General features: G+C 47.5%; 1 protein-coding gene and 1 pseudogene across 2 annotated transcripts; one reads left to right on the top strand and one right to left on the bottom strand.

Moving 5' to 3' along the window:
* The first annotated feature begins 1,199 nt into the window (after positions 1-1,199).
* Gprc5a (G protein-coupled receptor class C group 5 member A) lies at positions 1,200-16,801 on the top strand. Of its 2 annotated transcripts, XM_004845855.4 has the most exons (4): positions 1,200-1,356; positions 12,720-13,648; positions 15,546-15,604; positions 15,886-16,801. In XM_004845855.4, exons 2-4 carry the CDS (start codon positions 12,727-12,729, stop codon positions 15,976-15,978), a joined length of 1,074 nt encoding a protein of 357 aa, XP_004845912.1. In that variant the 5' UTR covers positions 1,200-1,356; positions 12,720-12,726; the 3' UTR covers positions 15,979-16,801. The 2 variants fall into 2 exon arrangements, with proteins under 2 accessions (XP_004845912.1, XP_087070202.1); XM_087214076.1 differs by lacking the exon at positions 15,546-15,604.
* Positions 16,802-20,409: 3,608 nt separating this feature from the next.
* LOC101696847 (ribosomal oxygenase 2 pseudogene) lies at positions 20,410-22,433 on the bottom strand (annotated as a pseudogene).
* Between the last annotated feature and the right edge of the window lie 1,980 nt (positions 22,434-24,413).

Below are 24,413 nucleotides of genomic sequence, written 5' to 3'. Positions count from 1 at the left end.
GGTTCCAACTTTCTAACTTCTTGCCTCAGCCTCCCAGAGTATTGACATTAGAGGCCTGCACCATCACACCTGGTTTGTTCTTATTTCTTTCAATGTGGCTGCTAGAAAAGGTAACATTGCGTACGTGGCTTGCATTTGTGGCTTGATTATAGTTCTTGTGTACAGTGGTGGTCTAGTTCAACCTCTTCCTTTCACAGATGAGCATGCTGAGGTCCAGAGCACACCCTAACTTGGCACACTACAAACTCTGTTGTTTTCTGTGCCACTCGTCTCCGGGTAACGTCCTCCCTGGCACACCCTTGGAATCCTTGGAGTGGAGCAGGTGGGCTTGGAGCTCCCTGGCCTGCAGGCCTCAAGGGAAGTGTTCAAGACTCAAGGTATTGGCTGTGGTTTCTACGGAGTGAAATAAAAACCTAACATAGGGGGAGGCACGGTCTCCGAAGTCACAGGGCTTTGTTTCAGTGTGGAGATTGAACCCAGGGCCTTGCGCATGCGTGAGGCATCACGTTTCAAAAGTGCTCTAGACTGGGGGAGAAATCTGGGTAGCGCTAGGCCTTTCCCCATTAACTCACCTGCAGAGGAGCACCTTAAAGCCTTCCCACGAGGCATTGGGGTGGAACCTAGCCGGGCCCTGACCCCCAGGAGCAGCCACTGCAGGATTGTTTGACAAGTCAACAAAAGCAAGTTTTAGAGAATCGGCTTGATAACCAAAGAGGAGCGGGCAGCGAGCAGGGGGAGGGGGAACCAGACACCGAAGACAAATTTCTGAATTTCATAATTGTGTCTGGCGTCCCGTTCCCATCAGCCTGCATTGCCAAGCCTTAGGGGAAGCAGGAGCCCAGAGATGAGACTGGTTATCTGACCGCAGCTGCAACAAGCAACAAGTGGCCTTGCCCAGATAACTGCAGCAGGCCTGGAACTTTTTTCTTGGCTTTTACCTGGCTTTGGCTGGGGCCCCCGGAGAAGGTGTTTCCCCCTTTTTCTCTGAGGCCTGGCTTCCCACCTCGGAGAGAAAGGCTGAGGAAGGGAAGGGGGAGAAGGCCCGGCTTGTCCCTGGAGTTCAGCGCACACTGCTAGGTCTGGCTGGCTGGATTTTCTCTCGGGTTGTGGGGGACGCGAGTGCCAGGGGAGCCCGGTGCCCAGCCCGACTGCTTCTGACGTCAGGAGCCTCTGGTACACTCCCTGGCACGGTGACTCTGTTTTCACAACAGCCCGAAGGGCCTGGACCTGGAATGGGCGTGTCCTCTCCCGCCCCTCCCGGCCTGGGACCGCAGCCTTCATAACCGCGCTGCACGGCCGGCCGGGCGCGTTCGCCGGACTCGGGACTCCAGGGCTGCCCGCCGAGATCTCACCGGGGTGAGTGGGGCGCGGGACAGGCAGAAATCCGGCGGACAGCGCTGGCTAAGGGGACAGCGCGACACACGGCACAAGCCCAGTTCCTCTACTTTAACTCGACGCAGAATTGGTTTTCTGGGCTTCCCAGGCTAGAATACAGGCAGAGCGTAAAAAGATGACCAGGGTCAGAGTTGCTGCTCGGATCCACCCTGCGGAACTCCGAGTGGGCGGATCCTGCTCAGGCAGGAGGAGAGCAGTTCTGGGGTCACTTTGGGGGAAGAAAAGATGTTCGAGGAGGAAGGGCTTGGTCCCCTGGTGGCGGGGACAGGTGGGGGGAGATGGGTGGCAGCCGCTGCTGAACCGAGAAGGAAGTTTCCATTTATTTTGTTCTCCGGCCACAAGCAGCCCTTCTGGATCGTGAGGAACAGACCTGGAATCCACTGCTCCGCTCTGTAAGCGGGGTGGGGAGCGCCAGTGTCCTCCTCTGGGAAGGAAGAGGCGGCCACACCCCCTTCTCGTTGCCCCTGCTCCCGCTTCCCCTTGGGATAGGCCTCGATGCCCAAGACGGCCCTGCAGTGCCCTTGGGAAGGACCAGCAAACAGCCTGGGTCTGTTGCTGCAGGTGAAGGAATTGGAGGCCCTTTCCTGACTTCGTGCCTGGCTCCTCGGCAGGCCAGGGCTCTCCTCAGTGGGTTTGCTCAGGGCCACACCTGTTGGAGGGCTGCAGGTCGTCCCGGAAAGGGGGTTCTTTAGCCACTTCACATGCAGGTCTGCAGCTCTTGGGAGGGTGAGGTGCTGAGGAGGGAAGGAAGCGGGAGGAAGGGTGGAGAGGCCAAGCCCTAGAGCCAGGAGTGGCTCCTTCAAGGGTATAGAGAGAGCAGGGTCCCTGGGGAAGAAAGGAATGAGCAGAAATGGGCGGTGTGGCCTCCTAAGAAGAGCTCTCAACCTGGAGTCCAGGAGCCTGCTTGTTATTGGCCTGCACAGGGACCTGCACCAGTCCTCAGACAAAGGCCTGGGCCTTGGGCTCCTTATAAGGGGAACTGGGGAGACCTCAGGCTCCTTTCCTGTATTAAGATTCTAGCTCCTCTATATCTGCACATGTGCCTTAGGCCTCTTGTTTGTTTGTTTATTTATTTATTTATCTGTTGGTTTGTTGAGACAGGATCTCCCTATGTTGTTCAGGCTGGCTTTGAACTCACTATGTAGGCCAGGGAGGCCTCAAACTTGTAGCGATCTTCCTGCCTCAGCCTCCCCAATGCTGGGATTATAGGCGTGTGCCACCACACCTGGTGTGGGAGTCTCCTTTAGAAGCTGCTTTTAAAATATTCTATTCCTTAGTGGTAATCGACGATTTACAGAGAGTGGAGAAGAATTTTGACTGTGTGATTTTATTCTTCTCATTCTGGGTCCACAGCTATTTAAAAATCTACAGATTGAGCTGAGGAAATGCTGTGGTATTATGGTAAAGGATAAATTGAAGGTATTTTTGTTCGAAGGGGCCTTTGACTTTCAGAGTAGTTGCGTTTGTTTCTACTTTTATTCTTGTTTGTGTGCCACTGAGGTTAGAATGTGTGGTCTGTACGTTTCTTATTTTAGAATTTCAGATTTTCCCTCGTGTTCTAAAGTATGCTCAATTTTGGTCAATATCCCATGACCTCTTACACAGAAGCAGTTGTATAAGGCAGGGGTGGCAAACTATGGTCTATGGAGCAAATGTAGCCCAGATTCTCTTTGTGAATCAGGTTTAATGGGAGTGCATGAATGCTCCTTTGCCTGCTTGTAGCTGGAAAGGTGTGGCTTACAGAGCCTGCTTATTGCCCCTTGGTAGAACATGAGTTTGCCGACCACAGATACAGAGGATCTGAATTACATGATTAGCCATAGAGATTTAAAAAGATACGAAGATAGAGAATATTTCCCGTGGAGTATCCATAAGACATTTATAAAAATGTACTGTAATATTACTCATTTTGTGTATTTCATCTGCCAAGGACTTATAATGAAGTATTTAAAATCTTTAGAGTATTTCTTTTGGTTTTTCCTTCTATATCCATAGTTTTTTAATATTTTGGTGCTATATTATTTGGTGCATGAAAGTTAATGACAGTTTTATCTTCAACATGGACTATTCCTAACTGTGAAGGAAGCTTTTGGGTTCATATAATACCTTTTTTTGTCTTGTCTACAACTTGGTGTGTCACTAAAATGTCAAATCCTGATTAATTCTTTTATCTTCAGCAAGGTATTTAACTTTGTGCCTGACTCATAATGTCTGTTAGGTAAACAGTAATAAATGTGAGTATTCTTTCTTTTGCATTTATTTTTTTCCTTCATGTGTTTCAGTGTTTCTCAATTCCTTTGTTTTAGATGAGGTTCTTGTGGGTATAATAGTTTAATTTAGTGTTCTCAAAATAAAAGTTACCATTTACATTTATTGCAGTGGTAATTGCTTGCTGTTGTCATCTAATTTTAGGCTACATGATCTGCTTTTCCCCGCTTCTTCCCCATTTGTCTGTGTATATTGTATTTTTAGATCTACCAGGCAACTAAGTAGACAGTAATGCCATTCTCAGGGCTTAAAATACCAGCTTTTAAGGACAGGTGATAAGTTTAAATTTGGACTTGTTGGATCTAATGTAAATGTTTTACCCTTAATTTTTTTTAATGTCCTGTTCCTTGAAGGGACATGGCACATGTACACAACACAACTTCCCCCTTTTTTTATCTCATTTCCCACCTCCTCCCCTCTCTCTCCTCCTTTAGGTTCCTTTATAGTTTGAAATCTGTATTTAAATGAGGGATCTTGAGGAGCTTTCAGATATCTGTAGATGACTTCACTTTATTCTCCTATTTTCTGGACATTTTATGTTTTAGAATTCTGGCCCTAGGAGACTTGGAAGCTTCATTCAAAATCTTAAGTTAAAAAAATGATTTCCAATATTTTAATTTATATTCACATTAATCTAAAGTTTACATGGTCTGTTCAGAATGAGCAGAAGATGGTAATACTCCCAGGAAACTGCGGAAACTGGAATGAACATTGTTGTGATGCTTGTTTTGGCCTGCTTACAGTGCTATGGTAGTTTATTTTCTCTCAGTAACTATGGAAACTCAATTCAGTGATGCTGGTCATGTGCTGCTCATCTGATGTTGTCATGATTCATCAGTTTTATGTCATCAGAACTGGGATGCCTACTTAGAGTAGGGGATCTGAGAGATTTCTCTGTGGATATTTTCCCCATATAACTAACTAATTCTTCATCAAGGGCACAGAAATTTCTGTGGGACTCCTCCCTAAGAAGAGGTTAGCCTGGACAAAAATATGAGGATTAGTGTCAGCATATATTCATCCTCAGAAGTTTTTCCTCCCTATTACTCACACTTGCTAATAAATAACTTGCTTTGGGTAAATATTCAGTGGGTACTCTAGGTCCAAAATATTTGCTCAGCAACCACTGTGCAAAGCATATAGCAAGGAGGATGCCAAAAAATAGACCTTTTCTATTCTCTTATGAAGCTTCTTGTCTGACTGGTGTTGACTCATCATATGTATCATTTACAAAGTGTGTTCAAAAAATATGGTGAATGTTTCAATTAAAAAAATTACAACCAAATTCCTGTCCAGATAGAAAATGCTCTTGGAAGATTTACAAGCTTTTAAGAGTCATGTAGTCTTGGGCAAATGATTTAATTTCTTTGTGCCTCGGTTTCCTCAACTGTAAAAAGGGGGCATTATAGGAGGGTTATTGTGAAGATTAAATGAAAGAGTACAGGGTTCAGAATAAACTTTCAGGAGGACTTAGCTCTTGTCATTTCCAGATGGCTCCACTTGCATGTCCTGCATTTATCTCTGGTCCACCAAAGCTGAACTTCAAATCTCTCCTCATTCATCTCCCATGGGACAATGACGGCACTCAGTTGCCCAAACCAGAAGTCTAGGAATTAACCTGAATTCCTCCATTTCTCAGGCCCTCCCTCTTCTGCCTTCATACAGACCCCCTGCCATTCTCTGTTCATCTGTTTTGCCCCTTCTCCTGGGTTTCCTCTCTAAAGTGCCCCCTGCATGAGGTAGAAGAGGTTTTCCACGTGCACCCAGCATTCCCTGTACTCTGTGACCCCTAAGTTGTATGTCAGTGTGACTGACTCCATGAGTCCCCACAGGGCAGTGGCCACGCTGATATACATGGTGTGTACACTTAGCGTGGTGCCTGACACAAACTACACATTTAAATGCTTCTTGATTGAAAGGAAGAGTAACTAAATGTAGGATTGCTTGTTTTGGAGACTTCTTAGCAAGCATGAGTTTTACTATCTGATGGGGGAAGGGAGAAAAGCTTTAGGGACCAGGGCGGTGATTGGGAGATGGAGTGGAAGACTGGATTATCATTGTCACTATTTATGGAGTGGCTCCCTTCTCATGTGACCCTGGACATATAGCTTCAGATCTCCAGGAGTGAACCTATAAACAGAATGCAGGGATATTAAATTTGATGATATATATAAAAACATGTAAAAACAATACATGTTAAAACATAAACAGCAAAGTGCCCGGCTCAGGATGTGGTAGTAGTTGTCATTATCTTTATTCATCATTATATTGTGACTATTGTTATTACTACTGATTGTATGATGTGTTTGAGAATAGAGAAAAGAATTGAAATGCTAGAAAATCACAGATTTATTTGGCTGAGATGGTGGAAAGGCTCAGCTTCAACAAACACTCAAGTTATTTGATGTCATTCCCCAGGCAGTCTTAAGAGGAAGGTCATCATTTTTAGATGACAGAATGAGGTAAATCTTGTAAAGAGGAAGAGGAAATCAACTGTTAGCAAAGTTTTGGGTCCTAGAGTAATTCACTCAAAGAGCCCCTTGGGCAACCTTCCAGGCCTAAGCATCGGCAGCCTGGGGTGGCTTCCCCACCTCCCTGGTGCGGAAGAGGAATCTCAGATAGGAAACCATTCGGGGAGGCTCATGAAGTCTTGGCATTTGTCTTTGCAGACCAGTCAATGCCACATGTGGTCAAGTCTCCGACTGGGGTCAGAACTGCTTTAGTCACTTCTGGCCTTGTCCTTCAGTAGACTTCTCCTCTGGTGTCCCTCCTGCAATGTGCACTCAGATACTTCAACCTTCCTTCCAGCCATGGTTTGGGGTTTGGCCAGAAGTCTGTGGCACATACTCTTGGTGACCAGAGGTGGGGCAAGAAGGAGACCAAGGGGATGGGACAATGCGATCTGGAGGTATCTATCTTTGCAGAGCTGCCCAGTGGAGGTGGGCATGAGCAGAGGGGACAGAGATTCTGAGAGGTTCAATATTTGGCCCACACACATTGTGGCACCTAAAACACATTCTTTCTAGGGGTTCGGAGTAACAAAGAGCTTGGGGTCAAGCCCAGTCATCCCCTGTCCTCTTCACTCCCTTTTTCCTTTTCTTCCTATTTATTTTCTTTTCTCTCTTCTTCTCCCCAACCACTTGCTTTTTAAAAAACCTTTCTTGTAGCCCAGACTCATTCCAAAGGGGTTTAAGGCAGCACCAAGTGATTTCAGTTTCTGAGAACTATGTCCTTGTCTATCCACCTTCCCAGCGTCTTTCCCTCATCTGGACTGTTCTCTGGGCTCACAGCACCTTTTCAATACAGGCTGGCTTGTGAATGGCCCTGGTGAGTTTTATTTTCCCAACTAGGTGCAAAGTGCTTATGACATATGACATTTCAGACCTGTTGCGCTGGGGAAGGGGTGGAGGCGGGTTAATAGTGGTGAGTTACAATGGTAATTCCAGAAACATTAGTCAGATGAAAAGTATTTACTAAGAGGCTTTTTCAAAAGGCATTTGTGGGGCTGCAGGTGTGGTTGGGTGGGTGAGGGCATGAGGGAGGTCCCTGTGCAACCCCCAGTACCAAAAAGTGAAACAAACCCCCAAATCCTAACTGGATATTTGACAGTATGAAGCATATTGTTAATTTTTAAAGTGTGGATAAAATTATATGATATCAGGGCCAGGGATTTAGCTCAGTGGTTCCACTGCCTGCCTCAAAAGCGCAAGGACCCGAGTTTGATCCCTGGTACCAAAAAAAAAAATGATATCTGGGCTTTGCTTAAAAATAATCTAGTGAGTGGGGTGGGGAATTAGTTGAAGCAAAATTAGTCATATGTTGATCATTTTTTCCCATTAAGTTCATTGGTACATTTTAGGTATGCAATACAGTTACATTCCTCACTGGGATCTTGTATCTTGGTTCTTATTTTTTCTCCATTCCCCTGCCCTCCCTTCATATTTACATAGATTTTGTTTCCATATTTTCCTTTTCTCATACCCTCCATATTTACAAATATTTTGTTCCAATATTTTCCTTTTCTCATATTTTTTTCCTTTCCCTTCTTTCCTTTCCCCTATGCCTCGCACTTCCCCTATTCCTTTAGACCTTTTCTTCCTATTTCATATTATCAATTATACATTTTGATTCTTATTTGCACTTTTAGTTTTTCACACCAGAGAAGCGATTCAGTATTTACACATGTGTGTCCTATTTATTTCACTTAAGAGTATGGCCTCAATGTGATATGTTGATAATTTTTTTTTTGGTACCGGGGATTGAACTAAGGACCTTGTGCTTGCGAGGCAGGCAGCGGAACCACTAAGCTAAATCTCCGGCCCTATGTTGATAATTTTTGAAACCAAGTGATGGATATCTGGGCTCCAGCTATAAAAATTTTTATAATAAAAAAATTTAAAGTTTTTTTTTTTTGTCAGAGTCTCAATATGTGATTTGGGCTGGCCTCAGATTTGTAATCCTCCTGCCTCAGTTTCCTGAGTGCTGGGATTATAGATGTGTGCCACCGTATCTGCTTTGTTTGTTTGTTTTTAAATGTTTTAAAGGCATTTCATGGGCCATTTGTCTTCTTGCTTGATTGGTAGGTAGGTGGGAGGTAGAGGTGAAATTAGGGGAATTGGATTTTCTCTTCGCTCCGTCCCCATTGCCCATTGCTTTTGTTGGATCTTGGTTTGTGGAAGCCAGGATGCTCCAAGACACAACTCCCCTCTGCACAGCCATGCAAGAAGGGAGGGGCTGGAGGTCCAAGCTGGGTCTCCTGTCCCTCTGTCAGCACTGACTTTTGGGCAACTGCTTCATCATCTCTGTCAGGGCTTAAAGTCAACAGGTTCAAAGTCCTTCATGATCATCAGGGAGTTATGAGGACAACTGCTTGTCCACACACAGCAATACCTTGAGGGGTGGGGAAGTGGCAGTTGGCAGGGAGCCTTGGGGAGGCAAAAGAGCAAAGGATAAAGGGAAACACCTTTCCTCCGAGATACCACCCTGGTGATTCATCTGAGATGTGGAGAAAAGAAACAAATGAAGTGCGCAGGACTCTTGTCCCTTCCCTTTTCCTTCTGCCCTTGAACAAAATTCTTCCTCTCATACATTTGTGGTATGAACATGGCGAGCCCTCTCTCAATTCCCCACAGGGACCTCCAGGGAGCAAGGCAGGTCAGACTTTGGGTACTTGCATTTCAGGGGTTGCTTGTGTCTGAATCTCTTTCCTTTCCCTCCTGTTCCTCACTTGCCCCATCCTGCAGAGGTGGAACATAACCCAGTCTTTTGTCTATGCTCTGCCTTCAGTACACTGCACACTGGTGTAAGGTCCATTGGGTAGAGCGGGCAGGCGACAGATCCACAGTGAAGGGCGTGGGTGGAAAGTCTGTGGCTGGAGTGGGAAACGTGTCTATAATGAAATACCTGAGGCTGAATACATTTATTAAGGAAAAATTTTGGCTCATGGTCCAAGGGTGAGGGGCTGTATCCCATGATGGCCTTCTTGCACGCAGAGTCTGGAGGCGGCTAAGGGTGCATCACACGGTAAGAAACAGGGAGTCAGGTCTGTACCTGTGTTTCTTCTGGGCTTTCTCCCTCTTACAAAGCCACCAGGATTCAATCATGGGGGCTCTACGCTACTGACCTTAACTACTCTAATCACTTCACAAAGGCCCCTCTCTGAACACCATAGTTGATTAAGTTTTTACCATCTTAATACTTCACACTAGGCATCAAGTTTCATAGTGGTTGGGAGTGGTGGTGAGGGGTAAACCTAATTCTAACCGCACCAGTAAATATTTGTTGAATGAATGACTATAAAATTAAGTTAAGCTCAGAGAGCCAAATTTCATTAAAAAGTCTGAAAGATAGACTTAAACTTTATCTGGTATTATTTTATTCTAAAACACCACACATAATAGTCTAACATATACATAATATGCACTTTTTTGGAGGCAGGGGTCTGACTATGTATTGCAGGCTGGACATGAATTCACTATATAGCCTGGCCTTGGACTCACAGGAATCCTCCTGCCTCAGCCTCCTGAGTCCTGGGATTACAAGCATGTGTGACGACACCCAGTTTTAATATATATGTGTGTGTATGGCATCTATCTATCTATCTGTCTATCTATCTGATTTTCCTAATTGCTATTTGAATAAAATAATTCTGGTATGACTATCTCATCTAACTGAAAAGATGATTTTGCATTTTTTTTTTTTTTGGTGGCACTAGGGATTGAACTACTAAGCACCATCCCTAGCCCTTTAACTTTGTGTGTGTGTGTGTGTGTGTGTGCGTGCACACGCATGTGTGTGTGACAAATTCTCAGTAAGTTGTCCAGCTTTCTCAGTACTGGCACAATTACCCCACACACATGACTTGTAAAGGAGAGAGGTCTATTTGGCTTGCGATTTCAGAGAATCCAATATGCAATCTGATCAGCTGGCTCCAAGGCAGAAACATCACGGTGGAAGACGTGGTGGGGCAAGGCTGCTTATTTGTTGTGCCTGGAAGCAGAGCAGGGAAATGGAGAGGGAAGGGGCCAAGGACTAGCTACAGACCCCAATGCCATACCCCAAGACCCACCCAGACATCCAGAAGTGTGCTACTGATCCCCCAGGCAGCTCCCAAGCCAATCAAATTGACAAGCATAACTGTCACATCTGCCCCTTGTCAGCTTGATGCCCAAACACATCTCCTTAAATCATACTTAATATCCAAATAAAGGCAATAATAAGCTCATCATTCCACCTAACACAATACAGAAATTCAATAACCCCATCCCCAGAGTCTCAAAAGTTCCAGCATTTCTCAAAAGTCAAAGTCTCTTTTGAGACTGAAGGCAAACTCTTAGCTGTGAACCTCTATAAAAATTAAAAAACAAACAAACAAACAAGTTACAGAATCCCAGGCTACAATGGTACAGAATAAACATTCCCATTCCAAAAAGGAGGAGTGGGGGATAGAAAAGAATTGGATCAAAGCATGGAAAACATTAAATCTTGTCACTTTCTTTCCTTCCTTTCTTCCTTCCTCCCTTCCTTCCTTCTTTCCTTCTATTTTATTTTTGGTGTTTTGAAACAGGGACTCCTTATATAGTAAGCTGGCCTTGAACTTGCAATCCTCCTGCCTCAGCCTCCTGAGTGCTGGGATTACAGTGCATGCCACCACACTAGGCTTGTTTCTGATTTCTTGCTTCACATTGTCTGTCCCTGTTTGACTGTAGAGGAGGCTGAGGGAATTTATTGTGCATCTCTACAACCTCTGTGAACTTCCCATACTGGCTTTGACTCCCTTTGCTCATTAATGGGCGAGCCACCTCACCAGAAGACAAAAACTAAGGAAAAAAGATTCCACACCCAAATAACACATAAGAAAACAAAAAGAAGAGTGTATTAGAAGCTTAGAAGCAGTAAAATAATCCAGACAAAATACACAGTTTATTCAGAAACCACTAGGGTTATAGCCATGTCTAGCAATGTTGAATTCCAACAGCTTTTCTTAGATTGATTGACCTTGGAATTTGAGAGCCCTCAGTTTTGAGGAAGTGTGAAAACTCCTTTCTCTTTTCCAGTTTCCTAATTTATCTTCTCATTGTTCCCCGAATCTCTAGGATTCAGATGACACGGAGCTTGCAGTGAAATGATGGGCAAGGAGGGTGTAGGGGCAAGGAGGGTGTAGGGCCGAGGAGGGAGGTTTTTCCCTGAGGGATTAAGGATGGAGGTGTAGGAAGCCAGTTGTGGGACATCTAGGGATTCCTGATTATCCCGAGTGGGTGAATTTATTACCTGGCTGTGGAGATCTGTTAAGTGGGGGCTCCTAGCCTTCTTGGGGCTGAACTCAAAGTGAAATCAGGACCATAATGGGCATCTGAGGAGGAAGGGAGGAGAAGGTGGGAAGGAACAGATCGAATTTTAAGGCCACTTAGGTAGAACTCATCTATATGAGAGCACCTGTAGTAGCTAGAGTGTGGATCCTGGGATTCAGGAGTCTGAGGTTGTAGCTCAGTGGTAGAGCACTTGCCTAGCATGCACAAGGTCGATCCCAGCACTTCCAAAAACCGAAGAAGTGTGTGTGTGTGTGTGTGTGTGTAACTTGTAACTTGACATCTTCCTGTCTCAATTTCTTTATCTGTAAAATAAGCATAATTTTTACCTCACAAGGTTTCTATGAAATTAGGCTAATTATCTAAGTAAGATGATTGGAAGTCAAAATCTGACTCATATCAGTAAAAACAAATGTGTTAGGTAGTAAAAATTTTTGTTGGATTACCAGTGTTTTTGTGTTATGCAGGACCTCTCTCCGTACAGGTAGCTAATTTAGGGCTGGTTATGGAGAGGGTGTCTCCTCCCATAGCTTTTCGGCATTAGTTGAGGCATCCTTGAGAATCTAAAGAGAGGGAAAAATCCTTTCAACATGAGACAGCAGAGTCAAAGAAGAGGATCCTGGGGCTCAGAAGTGAATGTTAGGCCTTCTGTAGACAATTCTGCAGTTCCTGCTTACAAGTGAGATTTGAAATGGGGCCAAAGGTGGGAAAAGACTTGAGACTGATCAACTATGATTAAAGTGTTCACTTCAAGCTTAGCTATTTCCATGTTCACAAATCCCTAAGAAAACACTAGCCCAAAATACCAGGGACCCTGGCAGGTTATTTTTGATATGTTTTTTGAAATGAGGCTCTGGACTACCTACCTTTACAGAGTATTGGGTCCTCTGGCCTCAAGGTGAAGAGTCACACAGTTAAATTGGGTGGGAGGAAGCGTGGAGTATGAAATTTGTTTCTTCCCTTCACTTGCCTTTACAATTTGCCACAAGATGTAGGGAAAAAAATCAACAGTTTAATGTAGCAAATTTGCCGGGTGTGGTGGTGTACACCTATAATCCCAGCGCTCTGGGAATAAAAGATAAAAAGGGCTGGCATGTACTTTATCGCAAAGGCTCTGGTTTAAATCCTCAGTACAAAAAAAAAGTAGCAGGTAAGGCAAAGCTGGCTAAATGCCCCCTCATCCTTTTCAGTCCTCTGCTTGTGGGAGTTAGGAGACTCACCCCTGCCCCCCACTTTGTCTCTGTGCAGGATCAGAATGAACACACCCGCCCCAAATGGCTGCCGCTCAAACCTGGACTCCAGGTACCACAGACTTTGTGACCTGGCCGAAAGCTGGGGCATCGTGCTCGAGACGTTCGCAGCAGTGGGGGCAGTGACCTCGGTGGCCTTCATGCTCGCCCTCCTGGTCCTTATCTGCAAGGTGCAGGACTCCAACAGGCGCAAGATGCTCCCGACCCAGTTTCTCTTCCTCCTGGGCGTGTTAGGGGTCTTCGGCCTCACTTTTGCCTTCATCATCAAACTGGACGGGGACACGGGGCCCACACGCTTCTTCCTCTTCGGCGTCCTCTTTGCCATCTGTTTCTCCTGCCTCCTGGCCCATGCTTTCCAGTTGGCCAAGCTCGTCCGCGGGAGGAGGCCCCTGTCCTGGCTGGTGATTCTGGGCTTGGCTTTGGGCTTCAGCTTGGTGCAGGATGTCATCGCTGTTGAATACATTGTCCTCACCATGAACAGAACCAATGTCAATATCTTCTCTGAGCTTTCTGCTCCCCGTCGAAATGAAGACTTTGTCATGCTGCTCATCTACGTCCTCTTCCTGATGATGCTGACCTTCCTTGTGTCCTTCTTCACCTTCTGTGGCCCCTTCGCTGGCTGGAAGAAACACGGGGCCCACATCTGCCTCACCATGATCTTCTCCCTCGCTGTCTGGGTGGCATGGATCATCCTGCTCTTGATTTCCACCCTCGACCCCAAATGGGATGATGCCATCCTTGGCACAGCCTTGGTTGTCAATGGCTGGGTTTTCCTGTTGTTTTATGTCTTACCTGAGTTTCTGCTGCTCCCAAAGCAGCAAAACCCCATGGATTACCCAGTGGAAGATGCTTTTTGTAAACCCCAACACATGAAGCAGAGCTGTGGTGCAGAGAACAAAGCCTACTCTGAAGAGGAAATCACTCCAGGTAGGAATGAGAGACCCTTGGTGGGAGGATGGGGAAGGGATCGTAGGATATTATGACGGTGAGGAATATGCAGGATCTTTCCAGATTAAGCGTCTGAGAGAATGGAGAGTTTTTGCGAGGCTCCTACCTTGCTTAAAATCACCTAGTCAGAAACAAGTAGAACCAGAAGCTGTCCTTTGGGGCTTTCAGTTAGTGCTTTCCACACAACACCATGTAGGTGTCTCTCAACTGAAATGAGACAGGGCAAAGGAAAGGAAACAATCCTAGCGAGCAGCTGCAGTGCGCTTTATTTAAAAGCTAAGTAGATATTCCTTCCAGAAACGTGGAGCCTTTGTAAGTTTGAGTGCAGAGAGCCAGGCCGGGATCACAGATGGATCACATACAGGAGAGGAAAGAGTCCTTTTGTCACAAACCAGCAGGGATCTTCGTAAAGTTGCTGAGGGTTCCGATTTAGCATCAATGGCCACATTGGATTACGAGTCTCAGGCCCCATGGGGGGGGGGGAGATCATGCGTGACATTAAAGAATCAGATGAATTTTGCTCCTACCTGGCATTGTGAGAAAGCAGATACTCTTGCTGATGTTGTCCTAAGAGGAGAGAGTGAAGTGAGCCGGAAACTGCCCTCGCTTGTAGGGATCAGTTCACTGGTTTGCAGGGGGCACATTGATCCTGAAATGTAATCCCAGTGGTGTGTGTGTGTGTGTGTGTGCGCGTGTGTGTGCACGCATGCGTGTTATTTCTGGGCAGGAATGAGGGACCTTCAAGACTTGGTTCTCAGCTCCAGCTAAATGGCAGTCTTTTCTTTTCTCTTAGAACCTGGGGTTTGTCCCTGCGGCTGGGCCTCTCTCCTGGGCAGGTGGGGAGGACAGGAGAAGATCTTCTACCCACCCCACCCCTCCTGTGCATTCCTGGGGCTTTCCTCTGTCACCTCACTCTGGGGCTCCTTGCTATCCATTACTACTGACTCCTTGGCTTTCATTTTTGGGGCCACTGTTAGCTTATTCTCCCCACAGGGCCCCTCATTGTTCACTCCTGATCCCTTGCATCCTGGGACCTGTAGGAAGGCTTCCACCCCGCTTCCCCCTGCCTCTGTGTTGGGGTGAAAACGTGGCTAGCTCTGGCTGATTTGGCTTTCTTCCTTCCTTCCCAGAACTAAGTGTTCCCCTGTCTCCCGCAGGAATTACTCTGCCTGCATTATCTGCAGAACCTTGAAATGCTCTTATCAGAGTGTCTCAGTCACTAGGTATTTGTGTCTGTCATATATTCCTGAGTCTCCAGGGTGAGTCACAGGGCAGGGATGGTTCTAGTTAATCCTTATACTCCTCACAATATCTCACATATAGAAGGGTTCATTGAGCACATCAGGCAGGAAATTTGGTGGGAAATACACGAACTGGTTAAAATTGCCTCCATGATGATGGCATGTATTGACTCTTTTGTTTCCAAGTTTAAAGCCCCCTGGTTTCCTCCAAAACACATAGAAACCAATTGCTCATAAATTCTTCCTTTGTTTTCCTTGTCAGGCAGTTAAGGAAGCCGGTAAATCCCCTATGAGATTTGCTCTAGGTTCCACCCCTGGTCAGCTCTCTATGGGAAAATACTTTAAAAATAACTTTTCAAATGTGCTTTTTCAGTGGTCCTACAATAAGGTGGGGCTGCTGGTCCACAGTTTGGAAAGGGGTTTCCCTGGTGACCACACGCTGCTAATCATTCACTGGACCAGCATTGTGCTGAATTGGTTCCTCGCTTCTGGGCTTGAGGGCACTCTCCTGAAAGAAACCTGAAGTCCACTAGAGAGACAAAGGGGCAGGCTGTCACAGACACCTCCAAGTGATGTAATGCACAAGCAGGTGGGGGCCCCCTAATACTTTAATTTCTCATCTCCCTCTGTTTCAGGTTTTGAAGAGTCCCCTGACACGCTGTATGCTCCTTATTCCACCCATTTCCAGCTACAGGTGACTGCTCGTTCTCCTTCCTTGTAAACAGCATTCACATCCCAGGGACATTTGTCCTTTGGCAGCAGAAGTTGGCACCACTCTGACGGCTCCTAGGTGGCCACCTTGAGAGATGACCTGTCTTCATTCATCCTTGAAATCTGGGTGGAGGGTGGAGGACAGGGAGGGGTCTGCGCAGGGACTGGGAGAGGGGGAAGGAAGTTAGACTCTGTCCAGATTGGGAATCTGTTAGATTGGCTGGGAACTGTGTGGGTTTCATGATATGCTTGTTTCTTTTTCAGAACCGGGCTCCTCAAAAAGATTTCTCCATCCCACGGGCCCAGGCTCAGCCCAGCCCTTACAATAACTATGAAGGAAGGAAAGAAGGCAGATAGCTGTGTTCTGAAGAGTGGCAGACCCAGTGGGGAGCCCAAAGGGCTGTGGGCTAAATCTGGAATCCTCTGGAACCGTACAGAACGTCCGTCACAGGAGGGCTCGCTGGCGCAGATGGCAGCCAATAAGACTCCAGTTCCTTGCGGCACTGTCCTGCTTTTCCTTTGTCCCATACTTAGGATACTTCTTTGGAGTGGAATTCTCGGGCAACTCAGGGTCAGACTCTTCCTATTCTCTCAGTGTGACTAGAGGTCTGGTCCCCTGGCCGCAGGCTGGCTTGTGCAGCTTCGAGAGAGCCGACTCACCCAAGCCAGGGTGGGTTTTGTGACGATTGCTTGGCCCAGAGCAGAACTGCGTTTTTGAGCAAAAGCAGCCACCTTGGGTCTCAGCCCATGCCAGTCTAATCCTACACTGGAAGCCAGCTCCCTCCCCGCCTTCCTACCCAGGCCAGGCTAAAGGTCACCCTGAAGCTGCTCCTCCCGTATGGCCTGCGCAGCTCCCTACATCCAGCTCACAGGGCACCCCTCCTGTACAGGCTTGCTCTCAGCCCCCGACCTACTGCACCCACTGGCTTTGCCGGGCATCCTACCTGACCTCACTGGCACAGACAAGCCGAGCTTCTGGTGAGGAGAGCCGTGCGCTATTCTCAAGGTCGGTTCCTGGCTCAGGTCCTTGTCCCACCCCTTGGCCTTCAGCCTCTGTAAGTAGATTTGCGCTGTGCTCACCTCCCAAATTCTGTGCCTGGGGATTGTCTGCACTTGAGGGAACGTTTGTTGTGTGGTAAGTTATTCACCTGGATTCACAATAAAGATGTGGCAGATTCTTCCTTTTTCTCTTTTTTTTTCTTTCTTTTTTTAAGGTACTAGGGATGGAACCCAGGTTTTCATGCAGGCCGGGTGAGCTAACACTGAGCGACACCCCCAGCCTTGGTGGTGGCTTTTACCACACCAGCACAGGTGGTGGGTGCCTGGCGCTGAGGCAGACACCTCAGGCTCCCCTGTTGGGCCGCAAGTTGGAGCTTCAGCCCAGGTCCAGTTCTCCTGGCTTCTCCCATGCCTCTCCTTCCCCTTGTTATTTGTAAGACAAGTGAAGCCCCAGGTTCTGAGGCTGTGAAGGGTAAGGGAGCTGGGAAGGGTCATGGCTCCTGAGGTGCTGCTGCTGCAGCAGAGAGAGGCGTGGCAGCCCTGGGAAGACAGGGCCACCTCACAGCCAATCTCATGTTTTATCTGAGGTTTGCTCACAGGAGAGGGCATATCCAGAGCTCTTGGTTGGTAGAATTGGCTCACAATGTCTCTTGGCAGACATGGTACCTCAAAAATACCATTTCTAGCTGGGCGTGGTGGTGCAGTCTAATCCCAGCACCCTGGCAGGCTGAGGCAGGAGGATCAAAAGTTTGAGGCCAGCCTGGGCAACTGAGTGAGACCCTGTCTCAACATTTAAAAAAATTTGAAAAGGGCCAGGTATGTACTGTAGTTCAGCGCAAAGATCCTGGCTTCAACCTACAGGAGGAAAAAACAAACAAGCAAACATATTTACTTAATCCAAGAAATAGCTCTATGAAGCAGAAGATATCTCTCTTTAGTGAAGAAAAAGAAAATCCCTATGCATAGAAACCAAATGACATTTACAAATTTGTAGCTAAATTAGAAAGTTACCCACAAAGAGCCTGACATTCTGTTTTTCATCAAAAGAAGAAGGAGGAGATGGAGAAGGAAGAGAAGGAGAAGGAGAAGGAGAAGGAGAAGAAAAAGACCAGTGGGTGTGGTGGCATATGCTGTAATCCTAGTACTCTGGAGGCTGAGGCAGGAGGATCTGCAGTTTGAGATCAGCCTGGATGACCTAGTGAGACTGTGTCTCAAGCATAAAACAACAGCAGAGTGTAGTGATGCACGTGTACAATCCCAGCACTCAGGAGGCTGAGGTAGGAGGATTGCTGTGAGTTTGAGGCCAACCTGGGCTACATAGTGAGTTCAAGGCCAGCCTGGGCTACATAGTGAGATCCTGTCTCAACGCCCCCCACCCCCAAAACCAAAACAAACCAAAACGAAAAACAACCAACCACGCAAAAAGCCAACACAACAACAACAGCAACAAAACAAGAACAACAAAAGAAAAAACCCGATGTGGGACGGAGGTGAGATGAATTAATGACATGATGAATTATAGATTAGGGGTGCTTACATTCCACAAAGATTTAGTTGATAGACTTTGCAGTAACATTAGCTTTTTTGAGTATGTATGTATGTATGTATGTATGTATTTATTTTTTCCAGTACTGGGGGCCAAACTCAGGACCTTGCACTTGCAAGGCAGGTGTGGCGCCACTGAGCTAAACCACTGGCCCTTCCTTGAGTATTTACTGAGAAGGGGACTGGCCAGTCATACAGATCCTTCTAGACTGTGCCAATTTGCAAGAAACCAGGACCCAGTGAGTCGTCACCAGGAGACAGCACTGCGGCTTCCCCTTCGCCATCTGACACAGAGCAGGACCCTGAGAAATACACAGTCCCTTTTGTGTAGGGAAGAGTACAGCTTTCCTCCTCTTGACTCGCCAATCGACTCGAGAGTTCTGTGATGTTAAAAGGCGTGAGGATTCTCCCACCAGCAAGCAAGCAAAGCTGGAGCAGGTATCGGTTGGGGGCGTCCTCTGACTCAATTAAGTTCAGACGCTCCTCTTCTGGAGACAGGGTCGGATTCCACAGGTGGGGTTCAGCGCCCAAGCCCCTCCCACACACCAATCCCAAGCCCCACGTTGGTTGTTCTACTTGTACCTCTGACCCACAGCTGTACGTGGGAGTTTCAATTAAGCTGCTTGAGTGGTAGGGAGACATATTTCCCGGCTTGCTGTGAAGGACATTACAAAGGACACAGATCAGGAGATGTGTGGCATGACGTATAAGGAAGGAGCCCAAGGCTCCCCTCTCTGGTCCCTCTGGGGACCCCATGTGTCCAGGTGTCCAGGAGCTCTCTGAACCCTGTCCTTCTGGGGTTCATGGAGACTTCACTGCACAGGAATGATTAATAACAACACTGCTGAGAGACGGGTGGGAGGGAAGCCAGCATGGGCTGTCTGTTCAGATTCTCCTGGGTCCTTCTGTGAGGCATTTCAGGGCATGGGGTAGGAGCCCTGTGGAATAAGGAGGGCCGTATGACTGACAGTCAGACAAGGTGAGTGCCTGTTACTTCCTCGTCTTTGAGACACAATACCTGCATCTGAAACTTAAAGAAAGAGGTTTATTTTGCCTCATGGGTTTTAGAGGAGTCAGTCCATGGGTGACTGGCTCCAAGACAGGAAGGGCATGGTGAAAGGTCTGACTGCTCACACCATGGCAGTCAGAAAGTACAGACAGAAAAGGCAGGAACCAGGGAGGAAGATGAACCAAGTCCAACCAAGTCCCACCTTCCAACAGCAAGTCAGTGCCCCCCCATAGTCCAATCACCTTCTAAAGCTCTGCCTCTGAACACGAGTCTTTTGGGGGACAGTTTGGATCTAAATCATAACAGTAAGTCAGGAAGTTTATGGCCAGGTTAAGGCAGGGTAGACTGGAATTTCTATGACCTGCCTCAGGAGGGTGTTATAAGCCTGGAATGGTGCTCAAGAACCCAATGAGTGCATAGCATTATATCTTTTTGGTCTTTCTTTCTCTGGTCTTCAACCATCAATCAAGAAAGGAGGGATGAATGAATGGTAAAAGCACGCAATGCTCTGAGTCTCCTCAGGGAACAGAGCCTGCCAGGCCTTTGTGCCGTCCCAGCCTCCCTCCTCAGGCCAACTTCTTCACACACTGGAGGAGACCCGGGACCAGCACCCATCTCCATCTCTGCAAATGTTTGTCTCTTGTGAGGCACAGTGGTGTCCGGGGTTGGAGCACATAGGCCACTGCCTCACTGAACTCTTGTCCCTTCAGGGGGCAGAAGAAAGCTCCCTGTTTGAGCAGCGCTTGTCACCCCACAGGGCTGTTTGCTTGTTTTCGGGTGTCACATTTCTGCATACAAATAAGCTCTTTTGTTAACGTGGGGACACTTCAGGGGTTGGGGTTTCAGCATCTGAGAATCATTACATTGAGAATGAAGAGGATTTCTTACTCAGGAGAGGGGAGGTTAGAAAGTGAAGATTTAGCCCAGCCAGGTCCTTCGGTGACTTCAGTTGATTGATAGCTTAGAACAAGAGCGACATCTCTTTTGAACTAAATGGGTGATAATGAAGTAAAGCTCAACAACCTCTATCTTCCTCAGATGAGAACAAGCAAGACCTTGGGCCTTGGGCTCCCTGTAGGCCGCGTCCAAAGCTGCCATACCTCTCAATACCACTAGATGGCGGTAAAACCTCAGCCTTCAACTCTCAGGATTTAAAGCCTCTCAAAAAACAGACGTGGAAAGCTGCTTTACTGGGAAGGGCGTGAAGCAGAGATGTGAGAGGCAAACACGTCCAATTTTATTTATTTATTATTTATTTATTTATTTTTTCTACATGACACATTTATTGGAGTTGTGCCTTTCCTAACACATTGGATTAAATAACTTTCAAAAGCATGGTTTGGTCACATTCTGGGACACCTAGTATTTCACGTTTTTTTCTCCCACGTGCCCTTTAGTACAAGTATGTCTAACAGACACGCTGCAAGGTAAGGGATGGTGATATTCTCTTCTTGGGTCATGTGTATGGCCAGTACTCTTATTTTGTGGGTGGACTCAACACAACAGTATCTACCTGGCACTTCCATCTTCCCTGTTTGCTTCCGGAAAGGCACTAAAGTATTTGTATTAAACATTCTGTCCAGAGGGATAATACCAAGTTCTCCTTTTCCTCACCTGTAGTTAGTTTCAGGTCCTTGACAGAAATAGCTGAACTGTTCCAAATTTGCTTCAGTGCATTCACATGTGAGAAAGGAAAGCGAAGTCCATGAGACTCTGATTCCTCATTTCCCATCATGTGTGTGTGTGTCTCCTGTTCTTTAGAGAATGATAGGTGTAAACCATCTTTTCTTGAGCTTCATCGGATCGATTCTGATCTGGCCCTACTGTGAGGATGATGTGGTCTCTAAATTGCAGTCTCACTATGCTGTGACCTCGGTAACTTTCCACCTGGTGTTGACAACTCTGTTCCATCGCCTACGAAGTAAGGGGGAAGTCTGTGTATTACAAAATCCTTCTTCACATCTGATGAAAGCAGTTCTTTAGTGCCCTCCAGTTGTTCTGCAAGAGTCCTCAGAAAGCTACTTAATCTTGTTGCAACAGTTGATGTTTCCACCTGCGTTAGCAGCTGCCGTGGTATTCCACTCACTCCGTAACTCCACATCTGCCTTTGCAGTATCAAACACAAGCCCTGAAACGGTGCCCAAAAGGAAATCTCCCCATGAATTGTTCTGGTATGTGCTGATGGTCACGTGAGTAGAGTGGGCCAGGCCTGGAGGAGTGTCTGCCTGATGAGTGGGCCCTCTGGGAAAGTACAACAAATCACCTGGCTTCAGTGTGAACTCATGTGTCCGCACCAAGCCGGGCCTCATGCTCCACACTGTACTCGCGTGCCAGGGCCACTGTGGGCGGGTAGAGCCGCCAGAGCTTCTCTGCCTCCAGCTGCAGGATGAAAACCTCGACATCGTCATAATGTGGAGGTAGGCCCTGAGATCCTGCAGGGGGTATGCACACATCTGAGCCGACCAAGGAGCCAAAGTAACATTCTAGCCTCTCCTGGACGCTCCAAAGCTCATCCTTGAATCTGAGGTTGGTGAAACTGAATTGTTGCCCTTTTCTCAGCTGAAGAAAGTGCACTTTGCCATCTTTGTTTAAAACCTTTTTCCCATTGACACATGGCAGACATTCCCATCTCTTCCGCAGTACAAACCCTGGCTGCACAGACTCTTCAAATCCGCTAGCCTGAAGAGAGATGGGTAATACGTGGCTGGTGCAGGGTCATCCCTCTGAATGAGGAGGGGCTTCTTCTCCCAGAATTCCTTGAAAAGAGTCTCTGTCTTGATGGGTGAGATTCAACTTTCGAAGAGACCACTGGGGCCATCCAAGTTTAAGGTGGAAGCCCCACCAACAGTCCCCACCTTCACCTGTTTCCTGGGAACAGGCCCCTCTTCCTTCCCATTCTCGGTAGGCTTCACTTTCTTTGGCATTGTTCTGCGTTCAAGACAAAACAAGGAGGAAATGCAGATTTATAAAGGCCAAGGCTCCTACTTTGTTGCGTTATTAGAATTGCACGAATGCTGTTTTCTTCTTCTCTCTTGCCATTGTAACTCGGCTACACTGAAGACTGAGTAAGTAGAATTAACATTTGAGCCGGTGCGCGTCCCTGGCTCCGCAACCCCTGGCCGGGCGGTCGGGCCTGGGGCCTCCTGGAGCGAACCCCGCGGTCCCTCCCACAGGTCCGCCTCCTGGCGACCCGCGCGATGTGCCACCCGGGCCTGCCGCGCCGCTTCGTCCCGCTCCCCGCAGCCAAGAGCGCAGCGGGCGGCGGCGGCCGGGGCGGGGCGGGGCGGGGCGGGGCGGGGCGGGGCGGGGCTGCACGTCCAGTTCTAAAAGGGTTGCGTTTACGAGCTGTTCGCGCTCCCCTCCCTCCGTCTTTAAGAATTTGCTCTCGCTGTCCGTTGTCTTAGTTTTGTGACCCTCGCCGAGGTATTTCCAGCCCATTTGCGTGCGGATCTGGCACCTTTACAGATCACGGCCTCAGCTGCTGGCGGTGCTATCGTCACTGAGTATTTATGTGTCGAGAGAACTGGCTTTTGTCCAGGAGAAGGGTCCCAAAGCCAAGAGCGCAGCCTGGCCCTGCAAATGCAGCAGTGAAACTCAATTTCCGCCATGCAGCCTGAGTTTCCTTCATTTCTGGATTTTGTGACAGCTGAGCATGGAATTCGGTCCTGCTGCTCTTCTCCTTCCTTGCCCACTTCCTTCTGTTGCTGCTCGGGTCTGCGGATTTGCTGATGGCCCGCTCTAATCTTACACGCGGAATGGGAGGTGACCGCTTCAGGAAAATCTGTCTCCAGTTGACTGCTGCCATCCAGGCTCTGGGAATCAGCTTCCGGTTTGTAGGTTGCTGGCTTTGGAAATTCTATGGTCCGACCTGTGGCTGTTTTCTGGAATCCCTTTGATCCTGAGCAAGACAATTCCCTTCTCAGCTCCTAAGCGTACAATGGGAGGCAGCTGTAATGGTGCCCGACCCTAATTATTTCTGCATCCTCTAGATTTGGGCAGTTTTCTTGATGCTTCAGAGTGGAACACTCCAGTGCTATACTCTTGGAGTCTGGGGAGGGGACGGAAACCTTCCCCTTGGTGCCTCTGTGGCCTTGGTTTCATAGGAAACTCAGAGCTCATGGAGTTAATACAACCAGATCTAGATTTATGATTCTCCGATCTTTCTACGGCCAACACTTGTACGGCAGACACTTTGCCCAAGGAAGTATTTGAGTAAAGAATCCAATAACCTGACCATGACGTATTTTAAACATTCCCCTCATTTTTCTTTGCCCCTCTGGTCACCTTCTCCCCTCTGCATGTGAGCTGCAGAACAGGCCGGGTGGGGACCAGTGTTTCCTGGTGAATCCCTGTCCCTCCCACAGCCCCCAAGTCCGTTGAACATGTGCTTTCAGGGCAAGTGGGCTGTCAAGGGCAGGATTACAAAGTAATGCAGGGCTGGGGATTTAGCTCAGTGGTTTCGCCACTTGCTGCACAAGCGCAAGGACCTGGGTTCAATCCCCGGTACCAAACAAAACAAAACAAAACAAAAACCAAAGTAATGTGCAGAGCTCACCTGCCAGTGTGATAACCTTCCATCCCACATTGAATCAAAACCTACATCCAGGGCTGGGGATTTAGTTCAGTGGTTCCACCACCTGCCTCGAAAGCACAAGGACCTGAATTCGATGCCCATACCCCCCCCCCCAAAAAAAACCCCAAAAAACAAAACCCACGCTCAGATCCCTTCTCTTCCTCTGTGTGAAGCCACAGCTCCCTCTGGGGGTGCACTCCTCCGTCATCCTCGCTCCTGTGAAGCCTGTGGGAGCAGATGCAAGGCCATCCTGGGAAGGCCTTAAAGTGACTGCTGGGCTGCAGTGACTTAGCCTGTGCTGTTTGTCCCAGTCCGTGTCTGAAACACCAAATCCAGCCATGGTCTTCAGCAGCCATGAAGGTGAAACTAATGGGATTTGGTTTCCAGCTCTGTGTCTCACCGACTGTCCTGTCCCAGGGCCTTGTCATTCAGGCCTTCTCCCATATTGTGATCTATCAATGCAGCTGGATTGGTCAACTCAGCTAACAAAACAAAACAAAACAAAAAACCAGAAATCGCCCTTGGTTGGCTGTGATGATGCATGCCTATAATCCCAGCAGTCTTAAGAGGCTGAGACAGGAGGATCTTGAGTTTGAGCCCTGCCTAGGCAATTTAGTAACTTAGTGAGAGCCTGTCTCAAAATAAAAAGGGCTGGGAATATAGTTC

The sequence above is a fragment of the Heterocephalus glaber genome, unplaced genomic scaffold (assembly GCF_053883595.1).
Source record: "Heterocephalus glaber isolate CG9 unplaced genomic scaffold, H.glaber_assembly_v1.0 deba00001444, whole genome shotgun sequence".
NCBI lineage: Eukaryota > Metazoa > Chordata > Mammalia > Rodentia > Bathyergidae > Heterocephalus > Heterocephalus glaber.
This window is presented reverse-complemented; position numbering and strand designations above follow the sequence as displayed.